We start from the raw sequence: 23,614 nt of genomic DNA on the forward strand, positions 1-23,614 counted from the left end.
GGGGCGGGCATAGTAGTCATGGCGACCGGGCTTCCCTTTCCTCTCCATACCCGGATATTTGTGTGCGCTGGAGAGTCCGGGAGGAGCCGCGGAGAGAGCAGATCGGGTGTGTAGGGTTTCAGCGCTGGTGAAGAGCCGAGGCCACAGGTAGGTAGGTGGGTGGGTAGGTAGGTGGGAGACACAAAGAGTTTTTATTATGAAATTTGACGTCATCAGGCTACTGTGTTCTTGGATTCCAAATGATCAATTTATTGCTCAATTTATTTTTTGTCTAGAACCAACCTAGACTTAAACAAAATCTAGATCCTACCATCATTTTTTTGCTGCCTGTAGGGGCTGCTGGGAATTGTAGTTCTATACCAGTGTGATCTTGGTACAGAGAGACAAGCTTTATCTTATTAAGTGCCTGTCTCTTTAAGACCAGCTGTGTGTGGCTTTACAGCAGGGGTGGGCAACTTTGAGATGTTGTTCAACTGCAACTCACAGTATTCTGCACATTAAATTCTGCACTACTTTGGGTATATGATGTATATGATATATATAATGTATAAACAGGTGTAGGGGAGCATCTTAAGGATGAGGAAAAGCTAATGAACCTGGGGGTGTTGGGGGATTCTGGGAGTTGTAGTTCTGCAATACATTGGTCAGACAGCTGCTTCCTGGATTTGCCTTGACTAACACAGGGCAAAACCAAAAGAATGGGATGGGGGGGGGGGAGGGTAGCTAATCAGTGTATATTACACATATAGGTTTGAGCTTGGGGGGGGGTAGTTAATCAGTGTATATTACACATATAGGTTTGAGCTTGGGGGGGGGTAGTTAATCAGTGTATATTACACATATAGGTTTGAGCTTGGGGGGGGGTAGTTAATCAGTGTATATTACACATATAGGTTTGAGCTTGGGGGGGGGGGTAAGCTAATCAGTGTATATTACACATATAGGTTTGAGCTTGGGGGGTGGGTAGCTAATCAGTGTATATTACACATATAGGTTTGAGCTTGGGGGGGTGGGTAGCTAATCAGTGTATATTACACATATAGGTTTGAGCTTGGGGGGGTGGTAGCTAATCAGTGTATATTACACATATAGGTTTGAGCTTGGGGGGGTGGTAGCTAATCAGTGTATATTACACATATAGGTTTGAGCTTGGGGGGGTGGTAGCTAATCATTGTATATTACACATATAGGTTTGAGCTTGGGGGGGTGGTAGCTAATCATTGTATATTACACATATAGGTTTGAGCTTGGGGGGGGGTAGCTAATCAGTGTATATTACACATATAGGTTTGAGCTTGGGGGGGGGGGGTAGCTAATCAGTGTATATTACACATATAGGTTTGAGCTTGGGGGGGTAGCTAATCAGTGTATATTACACATATAGGTTTGAGCTTGGGGGGGGGGTAGCTAATCAGTGTATATTACACATATAGGTTTGAGCTTGGGGGGGGGTAGCTAATCAGTGTATATTACACATATAGGTTTGAGCTTGGGGGGGGGTAGCTAATCAGTGTATATTACACATATAGGTTTGAGCTTGGGGGGGGTAGCTAATCAGTGTATATTACACATATAGGTTTGAGCTTGGGGGGGGGTAGCTAATCAGTGTATATTACACATATAGGTTTGAGCTTGGGGGGGGGTAGCTAATCAGTGTATATTACACATATAGGTTTGAGCTTGGGGGGGGTAGTTAATCAGTGTATATTACACATATAGGTTTGAGCTTGGGGGGGGTAGCTAATCAGTGTATATTACACATATAGGTTTGAGCTTGGGGGGGGGGGTAGCTAATCAGTGTATATTACACTTATAGGTTTGAGCTTGGGGGGGGGGGGGTAGCTAATCAGTGTATATTACACATATAGGTTTGAGCTGGGGGGGGGGGAGAAATATAAATACAGCACTTAGTGTCATGCTTTACTGTTGATTGAAAGCAGCCATAACTGCCATAAAGGGCGATGCCCTAAAAGGAGTTTGAAGCGACCAACTATAAACAACCTGGTATATATATATTTATATAGGAAAGATGGCTTACTTTCCGTTTAAAGGTTACTGGTATTTATGCCGATTAGACAGGGCTCCTCCAGGACCTGGCTTGGTTAGTGCTTTGCCGTCGGGCTAGAGATTTATTTATTTTTTTTGCCTGCCTTCATCATGGGGCAGCGAAAGGTTGGCCGTGTAGCCGTGTGTCATTGTTCAACCTTAGCTGCAACGATGCACTGTAGGAGTCCCGGGGTAAGGGGTCAGACATGATTTGGCTGAGCAGTAGGGAAAACAAGAAACATTTAGAGTTTGGGGCGCAACCTACATGGGCAACAGCTGCATCATTGGCTTGTATCCTAGCAAGGGGTTGGGAACCAGAGGCTTGTGTGAGTTCATCAGTAGTTGTTTATACAATCACAGAATAAATTAGCCACTCCCAGTTACACAGTGCCCCGCCCCTTTACATGCCAGACACACTGGCCCGGCCTCAGACTGGTATATAGATTGGTATGTCTGTCTGCATGGGCCGATCATTTGTTTCTATACATATTTAATATTCATGCATTTTGTAAATTGGTGATTGTCGGGTTTGGACTGGGATTTAAAATAGGCCCTGGCATTCCCAGTACCCAGAGGCACAAACAGCCCCCCTCCCCCAGCCCAACAAATAGTGACTGTCTGTGGCACCTTACAGCCCCCCTGGCATTCCCAGTACCCAGAGGCACAAACAGCCCCCCCCCCCCAGCCCAATAAATAGTGACTGTCTGTGGCACCTTACAGCCCCCCTGGCATTCCCAGTACCCAGAGGCACAAACAGCCCCCCCAGCCCAATAAATAGGGACTGTCTGTGGCACCTTACAGCCCCCCTGGCATTCCCAGTACCCAGAGGCACAAACAGCCCCCCCAGCCAATAAATAGTGAGTGTCTGTGGCACCTTACAGCCCCCCTGGCATTCCCAGTACCCAGAGGCACAAACAGGCCCCCCCAGCCCAATAAATAGTGACTGTCTGTGGCACCTTACAGCCCCCCTGGCATTCCCAGTACCCAGAGGCACAAACAGCCCCCCAGCCCAATAAATAGTGACTGTCTGTGGCACCTTACAGCCCCCCTGGCATTCCCAGTACCCTGAGGCACAAACAGCCCCCCCCCCAGCCCAATAAATAGTGAGTGTCTGTGGCACCTTACAGCCCCCCTGGCATTCCCAGTACCCAGAGGCACAAACAGCCCCCCCAGCCCAATAAATAGTGAGTGTCTATGGCATCTTACAGCCTCCCTGGCATTTACCAGAACCCACAGATTGCCAGTCCGGGCCTGGGGATGGGGCAAGGTTATGGAGTGTGTACCTAGGGCAGTGCCGTATTAAACAGGAGACAATCCCTGGGCACCATCAGCCTAATATGTTTGTGTTCTATGAATAAAGGCAGCGGTGTAACTAGAAGTTAAGGGGCACTCCCCATTGGGCCCCCATGCAACTCGTAGGCCCCTCAGCAGTCACAGGGCCTGCTCCCTCTGTAGTTACCCCCATGTATAAACTATAAACCGTCTCCTATTTCTTCCCAAACACCCTCTGTTTGCACAAGTTCCGTTCCACTGACCATAAATGAGTTGTTTGCTCCTGCGCCTCTGTCACCAGTAACCAACTGTACGTTATGGCTGCTCCCCCCCCCCCCCAAGGAATCGGTAAATTGACCATGAAGGACACAGTACCTGCCCAGGTATAGGAAACGTTAGATTGCACGGCCGTAGTGACCAGCTATAACCAGCGCATGGGGTTGGATGTACAGTAAAACCTGTTGTTTCTCCACAATGAAAAACATCAGCATCAAGGCCAAGTTATACCTCTTTCTGTTGCTATGGAAACAGGCTACTTGCATTACATGATCTAACAAAACGCTTTATCCGAAATCTCATACATGCCCTGCACAATTGCACAACGATCGCTGATATTATGAGCTGTAAAAAGTACTCGGCTGAGAACTGGCTCATTCACCCCTTTCCTTGTACCCGTGCCAACCCCCCGGGCTCCTTGCCAGCCCTTTGATAAGGATATCAGTGTACCAGCTCAGCGATGCAGAGCCGCACGTTGGCAGGCCTTGTGGTGGGGGTCGTAGCCCTTAGATTCCATTCGGGCAACCCTGGCAGACTCGATACAAATGATTAACCCGGTTTTCAGAAGGGGCAGAAGTACCACAGAACCCTTCTTGCATCTCTAGGTGTTTATTAACCAGCAGGTTTCTCTTGTTTTTCTTGCGTGTGTAATTACAGTGTGACTTCATGGCAGCGTTTAAATTCAGCAGGGGGTTTAAACATAACAGGAAGAGGCGTTAAAGTGGCAATTAACATGTGTTAGTGCCCACCTTTAGCATGGCTACCCTAGCCACCAGGCTGTAAATGTAGCCTCCCACTAATCCCCGATTCTGCTTTATGCTCAATGGGCTTGGTTGGGTTTATGCAGTGTTTATACTGATTGATCAGATGTAATCCTATGCTTAGGGGCAGATAGCAGGGGGTTCTGACTGTGCACGGTCAGCTTAATGTGGGAGCTGAACAGGAGCTTCCCTAGATCTGGACCCATAGTACCCCAGAACTCAAAGCAGTTGCACCTTCTTTATACAGTAGGAAAAAATTTAATACAATTAATGAATGTTCGGTTGCCCTTGTGTAGCTTTATAGTGCTGAACCCCCAAATTCCGCCTAATCCGTCTTCTCCTTGCAGAGATCAGTATGGCGTCCGACCCTCTGTCAGACCTTAACGATGACTTGGATAAGGATGAAACCAACCAGCTGGACCAACTGAAACTGGCGTCTTTGGATGATAAGAACTGGCCCTCGGATGACGTGCAGGATTATCCGAATAACGGTAATGCCTTCTTTTACCGGATTTAAACTAATTGGTGGTAGGTAAACGGCGGTGGCATGGGAAATTCAGTGTTCGTTTTTTTTGTCTTTATTCAGCGAATGATTCGAAGCCTTCCCCTGACCCTGTGACCCACCTACGCTGGGACGACCCATACTATGACATTGCGTGGCGTCAGATTGTAGAGGTAGCAGGTAGGAACTTTCTCTTTTATGTGCTCATCGGACATCCCCCCCCCCCCCGGCATCTCATAAAAGAAAAAAGAAAAAAAACAAGATTCCGAGCAGCTAAAACCCTCCGGCAGCCCCACAGGCTGCTTTACCAACTCCATGTTACCTTTGCCTAGCGTAGGCTGTGCGTGCTGGTTAATAGGTTTCCCTGGGAAGGAAAGGACTTGTCCCAACAGCTCCCAGGGCCTCACCTCAATGCAGTCTATCAGCCATTGTCTAAGGATGGAGGATTCCAATGCAGCAAGTCACACAGAGACCATGGTTTTCATTTATAATTTGCACAGATTTCACCCTTCCAGAGAACTTTCCACGCTAAGTGTTTTTCTTTCTTTTTTTGCCTCTCGTTCTCCCCCGCCCCCCTCCGAATTGGGAAAACCAAATCAGACATTTCTGACATACTTTAGCTGGTGTGTCATGTTTGTGCTTTCCAACCTCTTAGCTTTGCCTTTGTCAGCACCCCCCCCACTCTCAAGCCACAATAAAATGATGCTACTTAAATGGAAATAAACAGATTCAAATATCTTGCCATTTTGGGTAAATGTTGCAGGTCAGGGATGAAATGGTTATGAGATCTTATAGCTGCCTGGAAAGATATCCCATGATTCATCTCTCTGTGGCACCGTACAGCCCCCTGCATTTGATTCGTCAGCTGGGATATCACAGGCAAACCTATTGCTCCACTGGGGCCCTACGGGTGCAGGCACAGGGAAAGGCTGATGCCATTGTAGGGGCTGCGTGTATCCACAGGCAAGGAATTTGCCCAGTGGGGCATTAGCCTTAGGCGGTGAATAAAAGGGCCCAGCCTATTGGTTAGGGTCAGATTGAAAGCTCTTATCTTATTATGAGTTGAAGGGGAAGTCTGACCAAAGGTAGGAAAGGATTTTCCAAGGGACATTAGGTATCACTGCTGAGTGGGTTAGAATGAAGTGATCCTGGCAGTGAGATGTCCATACCCTGTGAGCAGCAGACTTGCAGTTGGTCTCACTGTATGGGAAGCCCTACAGTCTGGGAGGCTGTGCGCTTAAGAACTTGGCTTAGAAATAAAATGAAAGGCCTGGTGTTAAAAAGGAAGTTAAACTTCCTCCCATAATATTTAGTGAGATTTACAGCTTACTGTGTAGGGTGCGTTTCCCCTGTCTCTGTTACAAGGCCAGTGGCACAAAGCACAATTGTGAGCGAGAGTATTGCCCCTAGGCAATAGACTTAAGCAACCTTTTCCCAATAAACCGGTTCTGCTCAGTCTGTGTGCCATGACATCTGTAGTAGAGATGGGCAGGAATAAATCCACTTGGGGGGGGGGTTAAATCCACTTGGGAGGGTGGGAAGGAATAAATTCACTGGGGGGAGGGCAGGAATAAATCCACTTGGGGGGGTGGGAAGGAATAAATCCACTTGGGGGGGTGGGAAGGAATAAATCCACTTGGGGGGGGTGGGAAGGAATAAATCCACTTGGGGGGGGTGGGAAGGAATAAATCCACTTGGGGGGGTGGGAAGGAATAAATCCACTTGGGGGGGTGGGAAGGAATAAATCCACTTGGGGGGGTGGGAAGGAATAAATCCACTTGGGGGGGGGTGGGAAGGAATAAATCCACTTGGGGGGGTGGGAAGGAATAAATCCACTTGGGGGGGTGGGAAGGAATAAATCCACTTGGGGGGGTGGGAAGGAATAAATCCACTTGGGGGGGTGGGAAGGAATAAATCCACTTGGGGGGGGTGGGAAGGAATAAATCCACTTGGGGGGGGTGGGAAGGAATAAATCCACTTGGGGGGGGGTGGGAAGGAATAATCCACTTGGGGGGGGTGGGAAGGAATAAATCCACTTAGGGTGGGGGGGGGTGGCAGAATAAATCCACTAGGGGGGTGGAAAGGAATAAATCCACTAGGGGGGTCCGCAACCTTTCTTACTCATGAGCCACAGTCAAATGTAAAAAGACTTGGGGAGCAACACAAGCACCATAAACGTTCATGGAGAAGCCAAATAAGGGCTGTGATTGGCTATTAGGGGCCTCTATGCACCCTATCAGCTTACAGGGGCTTTATTTGGTAGGAAATCTTGTTTTTATTCAACCAAAACTTGCCCCCAAGTCAGGAATTCAAAAATAACTCCCTGGTTTGGGGGCCCTGAGAGCAACATCCAAGGGGTTGGGGAGCAACATGTTGCCCCCGAGCTACTGGTTGGGGATCACTGTATTATAGGGGCAGACTTTGGATTTTCTATATTCAATGGTACAAGGGAAGTGGTGAAAGCCAAACCCACCTTGGAAGATCTCATTAAAGGGCCTGTAATAGTGATGTGCGGGTTCCACAAAAATTCTCTGATGTCACAAAAAGGTGCGGGGCAGGTCTATAAATAGAGGCCGCTGGAGGCGGAAGCTGGTAGAGTAAGGTAGCAGACAGGGAGAGCGGATAGATAAACCCATGGGTCCCGGGGGTTTCAGGTCAGCCTGCACATCACTGGGGGCAGGGTTAAATAAGGTGATAGGAATATATGGTATGGGATCTGTTATCCGGAAACCTGTTATCCAGGAAGTTATGAATTAGGGAAAGGCCTCTCCCATAGACTCCATTACAAGCAAATTTTTTTTTTTTTTTTTTAAATGATTCCCTTTTCTCTGTAATAATAAAACAGTACCTGTACTTGATCCCAACTAAGATATAATTACCCCTTATTGGGGCAGAACAGTCCTATTGGGTTTATTTAATGGTTAAATGATTCCCTTTTCTCTGTAATAATAAAACAGTACCTGTACTTGATCCCAACTAAGATATAATTACCCCTTATTGGGGCAGAACAGTCCTATTGGGTTTATTTAATGGTTAAATGATTCCCTTTTCTCTGTAATAATAAAACAGTACCTGTACTTGATCCCAACTAAGATATAATTACCCCTTATTGGGAGCAGAACAGTCCTATTGGGTTTATTTAATGGTTAAATGATTCCCTTTTCTCTGTAATAATAAAACAGTACCTGTACTTGATCCCAACTAAGATATAATTACCCCTTATTGGGGCAGAACAGCCCTATTGGGTTTATTTCATGGTTAAATGATTCCCTTTTCTCTGTAATAATAAAACAGTACCTGTACTTGATCCCAACTAAGATATAATTACCCCTTATTGGGGCAGAACAGCCCTATTGGGTTTATTTCATGGTTAAATGATTCCCTTTTCTCTGTAATAATAAAACAGTACCTGTACTTGATCCCAACTAAGATATAATTACCCCTTATTGGGGCAGAACAGTCCTATTGGGTTTATTTAATGGTTAAATGATTCCCTTTTCTCTGTAATAATAAAACAGTACCTGTACTTGATCCCAACTAAGATATAATTACCCCTTATTGGGAGCAGAACAGTCCTATTGGGTTTATTTAATGGTTAAATGATTCCCTTTTCTCTGTAATAATAAAACAGTACCTGTACTTGATCCCAACTAAGATATAATTACCCCTTATTGGGGCAGAACAGCCCTATTGGGTTTATTTCATGGTTAAATGATTCCCTTTTCTCTGTAATAATAAAACAGTACCTGTACTTGATCCCAACTAAGATATAATTACCCCTTATTGGGGCAGTACAGCCCGATTGGGTTGGATATAATTACCTGCAGTATGGGCAGTCAGTGAAACCCCAGCAGTCGCACAGCCGCCCCACAGACAGGCCCTTCCCGGCCTATGAATAGCCGCTTGTTTAGTCAGGCTCTCAGGGGATGGCTGATAAGGGCTGTTTCTCACAACCTCGGGATGCTGGGAGTGCAGATAGGGCTCTGGCGCTTCCTAAAATGGAAAGAACCTACTCCCTGACCCGTCCCCATATCTCAGACCTGTCCCCCGCTCTCCCCAGCAGCTGCATGCCTGTACCTTAATAAATAATAAGGGGGGGGGGGGTAGCAGAGATTTGTCAGTCCTTGCTCAGTCTTTCTTTTTGTGTGTGTATAATATATAATATAAACAAGTTTATGTGATAGAAGTGATACTGAGTAATACTGGCTAATGGCAACACTTGCTTCCTGCTAGTATTTGTATATGTCTCTATTGCGCCCTCCTGTGGCCCCTGCTTTGTCCTGGCAGGTAGCAGTGCCTCCTTTCTGTCATAGCCCATAGTCAGTGCAGGTTAGCTCCACCCCCATCTACTGGGAGTAAAATACAGTGAAGCAGGACTTAAAATGCTTGTAGCGCTGACCTTCCAGACAGGAAGTACTTTCCCTAATAGCCATTGTGCTTCCTCCAGACAGGAAGTACTTTCCCTAATAGCCATTGTGCTTCCTCCAGACAGGAAGTACTTTCCCTAATAGCCATTGTGCTTCCTCCAGGTAGGAAGTGCTTTCTCTAATAGCCATTGTGCTTCCTCCAGACAGGAAGTGCTTTCTCTAATAGCCATTGTGCTTCCTCCAGACAGGAAGTGCTTTCTCTAATAGCCATTGTGCTTCCTCCAGACAGGAAGTGCTTTCTCTAATAGCCATTGTGCTTCCTCCAGACAGGAAGTGCTTTCTCTAATAGCCATTGTGCTTCCTCCAGACAGGAAGTGCTTTCTCTAATAGCCATTGTGCTTCCTCCAGACAGGAAGTGCTTTCTCTAATAGCTATTGTGCTTCCTCCAGACAGGAAGTGCTTTCTCTAATAGCCATTGTGCTTCCTCCAGACAGGAAGTGCTTTCTCTAATAGCCATTGTGCTTCCTCCAGACAGGAAGTGCTTTCTCTAATAGCCATTGTGCTTCCTCCAGACAGGAAGTGCTTTCTCTAATAGCCATTGTGCTTCCTCCAGACAGGAAGTGTTTCCCTAATAGCCATTGTGCTTCCTCCAGACAGGAAGTGCTTTCTCTAATAGCCATTGTGCTTCCTCCAGACAGGAAGTGCTTTCTCTAATAGCCATTGTGCTTCCTCCAGACAGGAAGTGCTTTCTCTAATAGCTATTGTGCTTCCTCCAGACAGGAAGTGCTTTCTCTAATAGCCATTGTGCTTCCTCCAGACAGGAAGTGCTTTCTCTAATAGCCATTGTGCTTCCTCCAGACAGGAAGTGCTTTCTCTAATAGCCATTGTGCTTCCTCCAGACAGGAAGTGTTTCCCTAATAGCCATTGTGCTTCCTCCAGACAGGAAGTGCTTTCTCTAATAGCCATTGTGCTTCCTCCAGACAGGAAGTGCTTTCTCTAATAGCCATTGTGCTTCCTCCAGACAGGAAGTGTTTCCCTAATAGCCATTGTGCTTCCTCCAGACAGGAAGTGCTTTCTCTAATAGCCATTGTGCTTCCTCCAGACAGGAAGTGCTTTCTCTAATAGCCATTGTGCTTCCTCCAGACAGGAAGTGCTTTCTCTAATAGCCATTGTGCTTCCTCCAGACAGGAAGTGCTTTCTCTAATAGCCATTGTGCTTCCTCCAGACAGGAAGTGTTTCCCTAATAGCCATTGTGCTTCCTCCAGACAGGAAGTGTTTCCCTAATAGCCATTGTGCTTCCTCCAGACAGGAAGTGCTTTCTCTAATAGCCATTGTGCTTCCTCTTAAGGATGCACCAAACCCAGCTTTTTGGGTTCAGCCGAACCCCTAAATACACCCTGATGGATTCGGCCAAATACCAAACTGAAGGATTTGGATTCGATTTTGCCCAAAACCAAACCCTGACAAAAATGGCAGAATACCGAACTGAATCCTGGATTCGGTGCATCCCTACGTCCTCCAGGCAGGAAGTGCTTTCTCCCAACAAGAAGATAGCCTATGGGCTTCCTATAAAAGTCAATGGGCTTTCTCCAGAGAAGAATTGCATTTTCTAATAGCCAATGTGCTTTCTGATCTAGGAACACACACCCATGTATTTCAGCCCCTGTGCAGCTCAGAAGTCATTCTTTAAAGGAGAACTAAACCTCAACAAAGAAGCAGGCTTGAAATACTAGTCCCGGGGGGCTCATTTCTGAGTACCAGTGAAGTGTCCAAAGTGCAATTTCAAATGCAAATTGTCATGTTTTTTACCCACAATTCAAGCATTGTTGCGGGCGAGTGAGCTCTGCATTCGCTGCAGTTGCATTTACTATGTCCTGTGGGCAGTTTTGGGTTCATCTGCGAGTTGTTGTTTGATGAGGACATTCTATAACTGAGCCATTTGCTCAGAAACACAACCAGGCAGATAAATATTTCTCCCAGAATTCATTTTTTCCCTTATTGGTTGCTAAATATTCTTAGGAAAAAGTGATTTGTCAGTGTAAATAGCGACTATTTCATGTCTCTCTCAGTGGGCTGGGGAAACCGGTTGACTTGCCCTTATCACTTCCGCTTCTGCTCTGGAAAATTGCTTTCTCAGCTTCCATAGAACAAAAGGGGAATTGCCGTGCAAACAAAAATGCACTCACCGTCACATGACTCTGATTAAACAGGACCATTCCATCCCTAATATCTGCCTCTATATGTGCACAGGAGTTCAGCAGCCTCAACCTCCAAATTCAATGGATAAGTAAAAAGAAAATTCAGCGTGCAGCACCTAATGAATTGCTCATTCTGGGTTGCCCCTATTTAAAGGAACAGTAACACCAAAAAATGAAAGTAAATAGAATATAATGTACTGTTGCCCTGGACTAGTAAAAGTTGTGTGGTTACTTCACAAATACTACTATAGTGTAGCTGTGTAGCCATGGAGCTATCTATTCAATTTGAAATAGGGCTAATAAGGCATAGGTTGCCTAGCAGATCACAGATAAGCTCCATTAAACACCATTGTATTCTACTGTACTCTTATCTGTTATCTGCTATGTAACCTGTGCCCTTTCTGCTTTTTTCTAGCTGCCCCCGGGCTACACAGCAGCTTTGTTTCTATAAACTATAGTAGGGTTTCTGTAGCAAACACCCCAGCTGTACCAGTGCAGGAATGGCTGCCCCCGGGGCTACACAACGGGGTATTTATATAAACTATAGTAGGGTTTCTGTAGCAAACACCCCAGCTGTACCAGTGCAGGAATGGCTGCCCCCGGGGCTACACAGCGGGGTATTTATATAAACTATAGTAGGGTTTCTGTAGCAAACACCCCAGCTGTAGCAGTGCAGGAATGGCTGCCCCCGGGGCTACACAGCGGGGTATTTATATAAACTATAGTAGGGTTTCTGTAGCAAACACCCCAGCTGTACCAGTGCAGGAATGGCTGCCCCCGGGGCTACACAGCAGGGTATTTATATAAACTATAGTAGGGTTTCTGTAGCAAACACCAGCTGTACCAGTGCAGGAACGGCTGCCCCCGGGGCTACACAGCAGGGTATTTATATAAACTATAGTAGGGTTTCTGTAGCAAACACCCCAGCTGTACCAGTGCAGGAACGGCTGCCCCCGGGGCTACACAGCAGGGTATTTATATAAACTATAGTAGGGTTTCTGTAGCAAACACCCCAGCTGTACCAGTGCAGGAATGGCTGCCCCCGGGGCTACACAGCGGGGTATTTATATAAACTATAGTAGGGTGTCTGTAGCAAACACCCCAGCTGTACCAGTGCAGGAATGGCTGCCCCCGGGGCTACACAGCGGGGTATTTATATAAACTATAGTAGGGTTTCTGTAGCAAACACCCCAGCTGTACCAGTGCAGGAATGGCTGCCCCCGGGGCTACACAGCGGGGTATTTATATAAACTATAGTAGGGTTTCTGTAGCAAACACCCCAGCTGTACCAGTGCAGGAACGGCTGCCCCCGGGGCTACACAGCGGGGTATTTATATAAACTATAGTAGGGTTTCTGTAGCAAACACCCCAGCTGTACCAGTACAGCAATGGCTGCCCCCTCGGGTCCCCTATTCCCTGTGGAATCCCAGCACATTACCCCTACCTACTAAACCCAAGCTGTATAGGTTTGGGTTACAGGTTAACTTGAGCTAAAAGTGAGCAGCCTTTGCCCTCCCAGCCATCTGATACCCGGCAGCAGGACTATGACTTGCTCTGCACATGAGACTGGAGGAGGAGGAGGTGTCTCTGTGGGACAAGAGGTGTCGGTACAGGAACCAGAACAGAAACCCAGGACATAGTCCTGCTTGTTCTCTCTGTGTAAAGGAAAAATAAATCCAACTGACAAGCAGAGAAAAACACTATTCATCTTCCTTCCTTCCTTTTCTTTTCCTTCTTACTCTCTCTCTGATTCATTATTTTCTTTCTCTCCTGTTTTCTCTCCGGTATTTGACCGACCAGGCCTGTAACTAACCAGCTAGGGACAGTGTCTGTACTACAAATATACTGGCAATGTACTTGGCAGCAAATTTGTAAGGGTGGCAATCCTATCCAAAAATCCCTCCCTGACCCTCTCGGCTGCTGATCACCGCTTATAAGCAGAGGCCTACCTCTTTACCACCCATTTCCCTGCCCATTACATTATTGCCCCACCCCTAAGTGACATCACTGTTCGCCCCAGAACCAGAAAGACCGTATCGGTGCCAAAAAAGGTAGAAACCCTATGTCCGATCCAAATCGGACCCTCCCACCCTGGATCCAGCCTAGTCTGCCATGATTTATAGACATGTGCCCAACCCACCCCATCTGGTGACATTAGGTTTGTGGAACAGGGCAGACATCTTGCTAAAGAGCTTGGGAAAATGGGTCCTGATGCTATTTAGAGAGGGTTCCCATGATTCTCTTTAATAATGTGAAAGTTTCTTGTTCTTACAGGTGATGACAAGTACGGGCGTAAAATTGTGGTGTTCAGCGCCTGCCGTCTGCCGCCCTGCCACGAGATTGACCACGTCAAGCTGTTACAGTAAGTCCCGGCCTTCTCCTGGATTTGCCTGGTCTGTAAATAACCAGTGCAGTTAGAGAGAACTGGAAATGCAAGCCAACGTCTCTGGGAAGGGAGCCATGTTTTGTTTTCATGGAAACCCAATAAAAAGGTGCTCCCTGTGGGCTTCAGGTACCAGATTCGCTTCATTTCACTGATAAGATCCATTCTGTCTATAGCAGGGCAGGGATCCGCCCATCTCCCTAGGGATACTATGGGCACGCAGAACACTGTCTTGGTCTATTTGCAGTGTTTGAATCATCACTTGTCTAGCTGCACAGTTGTACGTGGGAAACACTGCTGCTACTGACAATCCCCAGACGGAGCAAAAACATCCCCAAGAAATATGGAATCTTAATGGGATGTTATTCCACCCCCAGGTACCTGAAGCATACGCTGGACCAGTACGTGGAAAGCGACTACACATTGGTTTACCTGCACCATGGCCTTACCAGTGAGAACAAGCCTTCCTTGGGGTGGCTTAGAGATGCCTACCGGGAGTTTGACCGCAAGTGAGTCTGTAGGGGGGTATGTAGGGGGCAGAACTCCCCTTGCAATGCCACTTAGACTGTCCCATATTGATTCCTATAGGAAATAACAGGCTGGACATTTTTTTTTGTAACTTCTCCCATTATATTTCATGCAGATACAAGAAAAACATCAAGGCCCTTTACATTGTTCATCCAACGATGTTCATCAAGACTCTGCTGATTCTTTTTAAGCCCATCATCAGGTACAGTCTAGGGCAGGGGTCCCCAACCTTTCTTACTCGTGAGCAACAGTCAAATGTAAAAAGACTTAAGGTGCAGTCCAATCCAGAGTGAGTAGGAATTGTCATCAGCAATCTCACTGCAAGGGAATTTATGGTTAGGTTGCTGCGCATTGAGGAGATGTGTAGTAACACAGGCCATTTGCTGAATGAAGGGCAACCTATCAGCAGCTAGCTTTCTTTGTTCTAGTGCCATTAGAATGATAAAAGCAAGCTTCTGACTGGTTGCTATGAATCACTCAACTTAGTTCTTGACCAGTGTTGCTGTATTATTCCCCCTGTCTGTCTTTATCTATCGCTATGAGCTTAATACACATTGTTGCTATCAATGCGCACTGTGTTCAGAGGATAAATAACTAGAATTATATGTAATAGCTTTTTATTCTTTTCACCCCGTCTCTCTCTCTCTTTCAGCTTCAAGTTTGGCCGGAAGATTTTTTATGCCAATTACCTGAGTGACCTGGAGGAGCACATGAAGGTGGAGCAGCTGGGAATCCCCAAACAAGTACTCAAGTAATACTGGAGCTCGATGCTTAAGTAATGGCACAGCGGTACCGACAGAGCGATGGGGGAAGTGGGATATTCTCACCTCACCGTCTCTCCCTTCTTCTGTAGGTATGATGATCTTATCCGCTCTAATCTGAAGACCTCAGCAGCAACTCAGAAACCCGGCCCACCCCGACCTCCACTTCCAAACCAGCAGTTTGGCATCTCCTTACTGCAGTGAGTACCCAATACTACTCTGTTGTGCTTCGTCCTTTTCTATTGGCCGGTCCTTATACTCGCCTTACTTACTGCTTGCAGCCTGAAAGAGAAGCACCCTGAGAATGACAAGATACCCCTAGTTGTACGGGACACGGTGGCCTTCCTGCAGGAAAACGGTAAGGATCAGGGATCTGATGCCAAGGGGCCAAACAACTTAATTACACAGCAGTTGGATTGTGTGTTTGGGAGCCAACTGGGGCTGTAGCTATTGTGCGCCTACTGGGAAGGTCAAAGCTTGGGTTATTACTGTATTATTATGTGCAGCAGTGAAAACGCTGATAACAGTGTTTGCAGTAGTAATATCATGGGATTGCACGCTTGGATTCACGCGCTGTCTTCTTGCTGCTGACCTGTGGCGTAACAACATCGTGCCAAGCTCTAAAATGATTTGATTGATTGGCCCCTGGACCAATGCACTGATCATAATGGGGCCTATGGAGAGACGTCTGGAGAGGACCCCATTGATGCAACAATTTGGTCATCACCCAACAAGAGAGGCAGGCCTTCGATATTAATTTAGGTGGTGGTTTTCTTGTGTTTGTTTGCAGCTCTGAGCACTGAGGGAATATTCCGGAGGTCGGCCAGAACCCAGATAGTCCGGGAGGTCCAGCAGAAGTACAACATGGGTGAGTACAGTTATCCCTATAGTAACTCATTAGGCTTTGCACAACTCTGTCCCTCCAGCTTTGGAACTACAAAGAAGTTGGGGCACCCATTTTAGGTGCCACATGGGCTGGCCCCATTGGCTTTGCTCGCTGCCCTTCTCTAACTGTAGATTGTTCTATAGGGGTCCAGGTCACGTTCCAGCAATACGATGATGTTCACCTGCCGGCCGTCATCCTGAAAACATTCCTGCGGGAGCTTCCCGAGCCGCTGCTGACGTATAACCTCTACAGCTTTGTCGTTGACTTCTCCAGTAAGTTGGCAGCCCTGTTGGGATAGCTCATAGAGCAGTCGGTGTCACTCACACAGGATAGACGCCTACAGTGTAGCTCCCCCTATCCATGTGGATGACCAAGTATCTCTCAACTGAGAAACCTGTGGTTGTTGTATTCTTAGTAACCCTTGTTGTTCCCCTGGGAAAGGCAAGTACTCTCTTTGGCTTGTGGGCCGTGATGATTATACTCATCATCATCATCAACATCATTGTGTCCATAGGGCTTGAACTAGGGGTGGGCAGAAGAGGCACCTGCCTAGGGTGCAACACTGGGTGCTAGGCAGGTACTTATTCTGCCCACCCCTAGTCCAGACTGTATTGCCCCAGCCACCACCTGACACCACACGCTCCCCCATGCAATGACACCCAATGTGTGCACGTGTTGGTGGTGGAGGGGGCGAGGTGGCTTGGCCTGGCTTTGCTTCTCCCTATGAGTTCAAGGTAAAATCAATGCCCTGAAGAGCTCACGATCTAGTGGATGAAGTGCTTTTAGGGCTTCTGCCTGACCTCTGTATTGTTCTCTCCCACTGTGCCCACATCCAGAGCAGGAGCAGAAGATTGAATCTACTCTCCAAATCCTGCAGACTCTGCCCAAGGAGAACTATGACGTCCTTCAGTTTCTTACAGCCTTCCTTGTAGAGGTCAGTGTTTGGGTGGGTGGGGGGTGTTTAAAGGGCAAACAAAGCCCCAAAGGCTTCTTCCTCTATATTTGTGCTCCATTGCATTGATCTAGTTTTTCATGTAACTCTGGGTGACTTCTTTCAGTGCTCAGGGTTGCTGTACATGAAGTTGCCCACAGCAGCTCTACACATGGTACAGTAGCCATAGAGGAAAAACACATTCTGACTTTGGCTCATTTCCTTTGATTCTCAGGTATCTTCCCACAACGAACAGAACAAGATGACGACCACTAACCTGGCCGTGGTGTTCGGCCCGAACCTTTTGTGGGTAAAAGATGCCGCCATGACTTTAAAAGCCATTAACCCTATCAACACCTTCACCAAGTTTCTGCTGGACAACCAGAGAGAGCTGTTTGGGGACCCCGAGCCTTGAGCTTATTCCACTCCCGCAGCAACACTCGCCACACTGCCAGTCACCACACAGCCGCCTCTCCCATGGTGCAGTGCGTTACTTGCCCCCCCCGTAAGCGTGCGTCTGTGCTTTCCTGCCACACGTTGGAGCGGGCATCTCCAATACAAGTGATAGCACAAAGACTCTTTCAATGCGGACACCCTGCGCGGTTAGCTTTCTAGTGCTGCTCCGAGACAGCCGGTGCCTCTGGCTGGCGAGAGGCACTTTTGTTACCTGTGCCATGGTTGTGTAAGGGCAAGTGGTTGGGCTAGAGGTGACCTACTGTGGGGTGTGACCTTTATTATATATCTATATATTTGGGCAGGAGGGGCTTTTAATTCTGATTTAGCCTCTTATTTTCTGATTCCTTCTACCCCCCCCCCTCCTCTCTATGGTGTGCACCTCTCATTGCTTTGGTACAGAAGGAGGATAACTAACAGTGAGTCACAAGCAATCTGATTGGCTGTGTATAAAGGTTTATTATCCCTTTATGATTAGTATTTGGGCTGTTCATGATTTGGGTAAATAGATACCCAAGCTCCTAAGCTGCTGAACAGATAAAGGTGGTAAATCAGGTTACTGTAATGATCAGGTGTAAGCAGCAGGGGGCAGCACTAGTGTTCAGCCTACCTACCTAGGTTGTAGGTTCTGATTGGCTGGTTGCCTCCAACAGTGTAGCAACAACCAATAGATGAAGATAATTATGTCCCGTCACTCATCTCTTTTCTTTTTTTTTTTTTTAAACACGTTGGATTTTAATGAATGTAAATAAGAGCAGAGGGCAGAATGGGGGTGTAAATAAGCTGGGCACTGGGTATCTGACCTCTGTAACCCCCTGAGCTGTGACACCTTTTTATTCCTGTCGTTTTGAGTGCCAGTGCCATTCCTGCACCATTCCCCCTTACTATCAATATGCAGCGTGTATGTCTCTGTATACATTCCATGCTCTGTAAGGAATTGTGCCCCCTTGTGTCTGAGTTCTGTACTAACACTCCTTGTTGCTTTCCATCTGCCTGCCATTGGTGGAAGCAGCTAATTCTCTGCATCAGTACTGTATATGGGAGAACTATAACTCACCACCTTCTCTGTACTGTATAAACCTTCCTGGGCTGATGTTACACTGCACCCCTAGTAGCAATGGCTCCCATAAAGGAAACGCACCCATACCACCACCCAAGATAAACTACAGACAAAGCAAATCTGATGCTGAATAAATGCAGCCTCTGGCACCCCCCTTTAAACAACAGCTGGGGGGGGGGGGGGGGACGCTGCAAAGTGAGAGGTGTAGTTGTGTTGCACAAGAAGTGCAAGTGTGTCCGGCATAATAGAACTCAATGTTATAAAGTTACTTATAAACTTCAGCTCTGAGGGCAAGTCCTGAAGTACAACTGCCAAGTTCCATGGATCTCCATGAAGTTACAATTTTTCAGTTGGTCTTTATTTTTTTAAATGAAATGACATATGCCTTCCTCTTCCAGTTTCCAAATGGGGGTCACTACCAATAACCATTTGCTCCCAGAGGCTGCAGTTTTATTGCTATTGTTACTTTTAATTCAGGCCTTTCCTTTTCATTATCCAGACTCTCATTCACACCTCTGCCTGGTTGCTAGGGTATACTGGACCCTAGCAACCAGATATCAGCTAAACTGGAGAGCTGCTGTTCTAAAAGCTGAATAAATAAATAAAACAAAGACCAACTGCAAATTATCTTAGTATATATCATGCTTTCATGTAAAGGTGAACTATGCCTTAAGATGTGCTACAGGCATTTCTTGAGTTGTTTATAACCCAGGATAAAGAGGTTTTTCTTTCATTAAATGACGGATTTTAAAACAGAGGTTTTAGTTATTTGTGCTTTTATTTTTTAAGATAAACTCTAGGGAAGGGGCATTTATAAACACTAGGGACACAAAGCCATGCCCCTTAGCATTCATTTAATAGGCACTTGCACCTTGTACCCCATGTCTGGCAGTGCCCCCCTAACTTGCATGTCAGAATGAGGTGCAGGTTAGGGGGGACAGCCGGGCAGGGTGCAAAGTGCAATAAAACATGGCGGCTTGCTCCTGTTCTTGCACTTTGCACCTTGTGCGTTAACCCACGATGGATCCTCAATTTGCCCCCAGTGTCACATTGGGTTTTCTTGGGCCAACGTGGCACCCTGAGCCCACTCTCACAGGAATTCTATATATAGTGCCAAGTGCTGTAGGGTTTTTATATAGACCCACAGTGTAAAGCAGGATGGGCTGATGGGAATAGGGCCCACTAGGACCACGGCCCATCAGGAGAACCTCTGGTTCTGAAGTTATTGCCTTGTTTGTAGCTTCTTCAGCCTGTGCCAAGAGTTGGTGGTCCCAGCTCAGCCATAGAGATGCATTGCTCCCATTGGTTGGGTCCCCCCCTTGGTTGGTATTGGTTGGTACAACTTCACTGCATGAGGATTAAGAATTAAATGAAATTGTACAGAATTTTTGCATTTAAGCTGCGCTTTTATTTTGGCCCGAAGGAGCATAAACACGGCCTTCACCAACTGCCACTTGCTGCTATCCTTCCCTATAGATGATTGGTATGAAAGTATGGGCTGATGGTGCATGCTGGGAATTAAAGAGTGCATGACTTTGGCCATGATGGGTTTTACTCTATTCTCACATCTGAAGGACTTCTGTCTGTCTGTCCCTTTAGACACTGTTGGGTGCTTGACTTGCTAAACTGCCACCTTGCTTTGCAGCCCAGCCTGGCAGTAAGACATGTACATATCTGAGATTTTCTCATTTTTAAAAGAAAATCACCATTGGATGGATGTGAATCATGACGTCACAAGTTGACTTGGTCAGCTTTGGTTTGGGTACAACTACAGACAACGCCCCCTGCTGGTTGTGATAATATGGTACAACTGTGTAGCTCATTGTATTTTTACTCTGCTTGTGATTTCACATTTTGTACTTCAGTTTCAAATAAAAAAGAAACAGTGAAATAAAAATGGAACCAAAATACAATTTGTGGGTATTTTATGTTGCCATGTTCTCACCTTGGTGTTAGTATTCTGTCTGTATGAAACTATAACTCCCATTATCTCTTATTTTGAATATACCCATTATACTTGCTGGGGCTATCCCACAGCCCCAGTCCCTTCCCAGAGGCTATTATCCCCCCCACTGCTACTATAGGCACCATCTCTCCCTACCATACCTGCTATCCCACAGCCCCAGTCCCTTCCCAGAGGCTATTATCCCCCCACTGCTACTATAGGCACCATCTCTCCCTAATATACCTGCTATCCCACAGCCCCAGTCCTTTCCCAGAAGCTATTATCCCCCCCACTGCTACTATAGGCACCATCTCTCCCTACTATACCTGCTATCCCACAGCCCCAGTCCCTTCCCAGAGGCTATTATCCCCCCCACTGCTACTATAGGCACCATCTCTCCCTACTATACCTGCTATCCCACAGCCCCAGTCCCTTCCCAGAGGCTATTATCCCCCCACTGCTACTATAGGCACCATCTCTCCCTACCATACCTGCTATCCCACAGCCCCAGTCCCTTCCCAGAGGCTATTATCCCCCCACTGCTACTATAGGCACCATCTCTCCCTACTATACCTGCTATCCCACAGCCCCAGTCCCTTCCCAGAGGCTATTATCCCCCCACTGCTACTATAGGCACCATCTCTCCCTACTATACCTGCTATCCCACAGCCCCAGTCCCTTCCCAGAGGCTATTATCCCCCCACTGCTACTATAGGCACCATCTCTCCCTACTATACCTGCTATTTCACAGCCCCAGTCCCTTCCCAGAGGCTATTATCCCACTGCTACTATAGGCACCATCTCTCCCTACTATACCTGCTATCCCACAGCCCCAGTCCCTTCCCAGAGGCTATTATCCCCCCCACTGCTACTATAGGCACCATCTCTCCCTACTATACCTGCTATCCCACAGCCCCAGTCCCTTCCCAGGGGCTATTATCCCCCCACTGCTACTATAGGCACCATCTCTCCCTACTATACCTGCTATCCCACAGCCCCAGTCCCTTCCCAGAGGCTATTATCCCCCCACTGCTACTATAGGCACCATCTCTCCCTACTATACCTGCTATCCCACAGCCCCAGTCCCTTCCCAGAGGCTATTATCCCCCCCACTGCTACTATAGGCACCATCTCTCCCTACTATACCTGCTATCCCATAGTCACAGTCCCTTCCCAGAGGCTATTATCCCCCCACTGCTACTATAGGCACCATCTCTCCCTACTATACCTGCTATCCCACAGCCACAGTCCCTTCCCAGAGGCTATTATCCCCCCACTGCTACTATACTGTAGGCACCATCTCTCCCTACTATACCTGCTATCCCACAGCCCCAGTCCCTTCCCAGAGGCTATTATCCCACTGCTACTATAGGCACCATCTCTCCCTACTATACCTGCTATCCCACAGCCCCAGTCCCTTCCCAGAGACTATTATCCCACTGCTACTATAGGCACCATCTCTCCCTACTATACCTGCTATCCCACAGCCCCAGTCCCTTCCCAGAGGCTATTATCCCCCCACTGCTACTATAGGCACCATCTCTCCCTACTATACCTGCTATCCCACAGCCCCAGTCCCTTCCCAGAGGCTATTATCCCCCCACTGCTACTATAGGCACCATCTCTCCCTACTATACCTGCTATCCCACAGCCCCAGTCCCTTCCCAGAGGCTATTATCCCCCCACTGCTACTATAGGCACCATCTCTCCCTACTATACCTGCTATCCCACAGCCCCAGTCCCTTCCCAGAGGCTATTATCCCCCCACTGCTACTATAGGCACCATCTCTCCCTACTATACCTGCTATCCCACAGCCCCAGTCCCTTCCCAGAGGCTATTATCCCACTGCTACTATAGGCACCATCTCTCCCTACTATACCTGCTATCCCACAGCCCCAGTCCCTTCCCAGAGGCTATTATCCCCCACTGCTACTATAGTTTCTGCCTGCACAGTCAAGTCAATACATGGTTTATTATTTATCTTTCCTTACTGGGAACGTTTTATTTACTTTGTGGCTGTATAATATATTTCTCTAGGCAAAAGTCTGTTTTTTGTCTTTTTGTGACAAATCTTTGTTCTCTGTCCAGGATTTCTAGTGTCACAGTCGAGTAAAGGTTTTGATTTAATAAAACTGTTTGTAGGAGGCAGCTAAAAGCTAATGGAGCAGACAATGTTTAGAGAAAAACAAAGTTATGAGCTCTAAACAAAAGTCATGTTTAGTGGGACAATAGTATAAATGTAGCTGCCCTGTTAGTATGCATGGCGCCTGGGGTGCCCAAGCCCGGTACTGTTGGGCAAAGGTTGTGCTGGGAGTTCAGAAACAGACGCTGACAGGTTGTATATCCCTGATACAAAGGGTCGCTAAAAATTTTATATAATATATTATATTATAATTTTTTTTGGGCTGCAGGGATTAGAAACTGATTGCGTATTACTTATGCAATATTTTTAAACCAACTAATTGTATTTTGTAGAAAGTCCAAGATATTTGAAACAATTTGATAGTACATATAGTACATATAGTGTTACAATGCATGCTGGGTAAAGAACGAGATGAGAACAGGAAAGGTCTAATAAGAAACTATTTATTTTGTATCAAAACGTGAAACAAAGGTGCAATTTATGATTTAAAAAAATAATAAAAATCATCCACAGAGAAGAACCTGATTTAATATACATTATTATGGGTGATATTCACCGTTATTAAATAATAATTAAGGGAGCTAGGCCTATATCACAGCGTATTTGGGTGTTCCCACCCACTACTATCACATACAAATGCTACCACTGGTGAAATATGCCACGGGAAGAAACACCGTGGATTTAGCACCCAAAATCACTCATGAATCTTGAATACTGAGCTCTGTAGGAATAAACTACTTCCTTTCCCTAACTGCCACCTGTGTCTCAGACTTGCAGATAAGGGGGAGTTCATTATGACTATGAATTAACTGGCAATGTAAAAGAAGAGCACCTTTGATTTCTCCTTTCTGTACATTTCAACTATCATATTAAACATACATTTCAAGTATTTCCAAGTGTGTATGTAAGGACTATACAATGTAAAATAATGCAGTTTTAGCAAAAAAAAAGTAGTCACTTTTTGGTCTTCCATGAGGCGGTGTATTTTCTTGTGAAAGAAAATAGCAAAAAAAAAAAAAGTTGGTTGCTTTATGTCTGGCATTTTAGATGTATATGGTCATTATCAGTTATGTCTCATATGAAAGGCCCATTAGCAGCACT

The 23,614-nt window shown here is 46.5% G+C and overlaps 1 protein-coding gene across 2 annotated transcripts; it reads left to right on the plus strand.

Moving 5' to 3' along the window:
• Position 1: 1 nt before the first annotated feature.
• Positions 2 to 20,332, plus strand: arhgap1 (Rho GTPase activating protein 1). 2 transcript variants are annotated; one of them, XM_031900037.1, is made up of 13 exons: positions 2 to 151; positions 4,703 to 4,846; positions 4,942 to 5,037; positions 13,697 to 13,784; positions 14,183 to 14,314; positions 14,449 to 14,535; positions 14,986 to 15,084; positions 15,187 to 15,294; positions 15,376 to 15,452; positions 15,885 to 15,962; positions 16,124 to 16,252; positions 16,817 to 16,914; positions 17,147 to 20,332. In XM_031900037.1, the coding sequence occupies exons 2-13, from the start codon at positions 4,711 to 4,713 to the stop codon at positions 17,324 to 17,326; spliced, it is 1,308 nt and encodes a 435-aa protein (XP_031755897.1). In that variant the 5' UTR covers positions 2 to 151; positions 4,703 to 4,710; the 3' UTR covers positions 17,327 to 20,332.
• The last annotated feature ends 3,282 nt before the right edge of the window (positions 20,333 to 23,614 follow it).

Source organism: Xenopus tropicalis, chromosome 4 (assembly GCF_000004195.4).
Source record: "Xenopus tropicalis strain Nigerian chromosome 4, UCB_Xtro_10.0, whole genome shotgun sequence".
Classification (NCBI taxonomy): domain Eukaryota; kingdom Metazoa; phylum Chordata; class Amphibia; order Anura; family Pipidae; genus Xenopus; species Xenopus tropicalis.

What these genes read in the sequence shown, in the direction of transcription:
- arhgap1 (XM_031900037.1), top strand. Translation starts at nt 4,711, where the DNA reads ATGGCGTCCGACCCTCTGTCAGACCTTAACGATGACTTGGATAAGGAT. An exon ending in GCAGGATTATCCGAATAACG is followed by an intron (nt 4,847 to 4,941) that starts GTAATGCCTTCT and finishes GTCTTTATTCAG; the next exon opens with CGAATGATTCGAAGCCTTCC. An exon ending in GACCACGTCAAGCTGTTACA is followed by an intron (nt 13,785 to 14,182) that starts GTAAGTCCCGGC and finishes TTCCACCCCCAG; the next exon opens with GTACCTGAAGCATACGCTGG.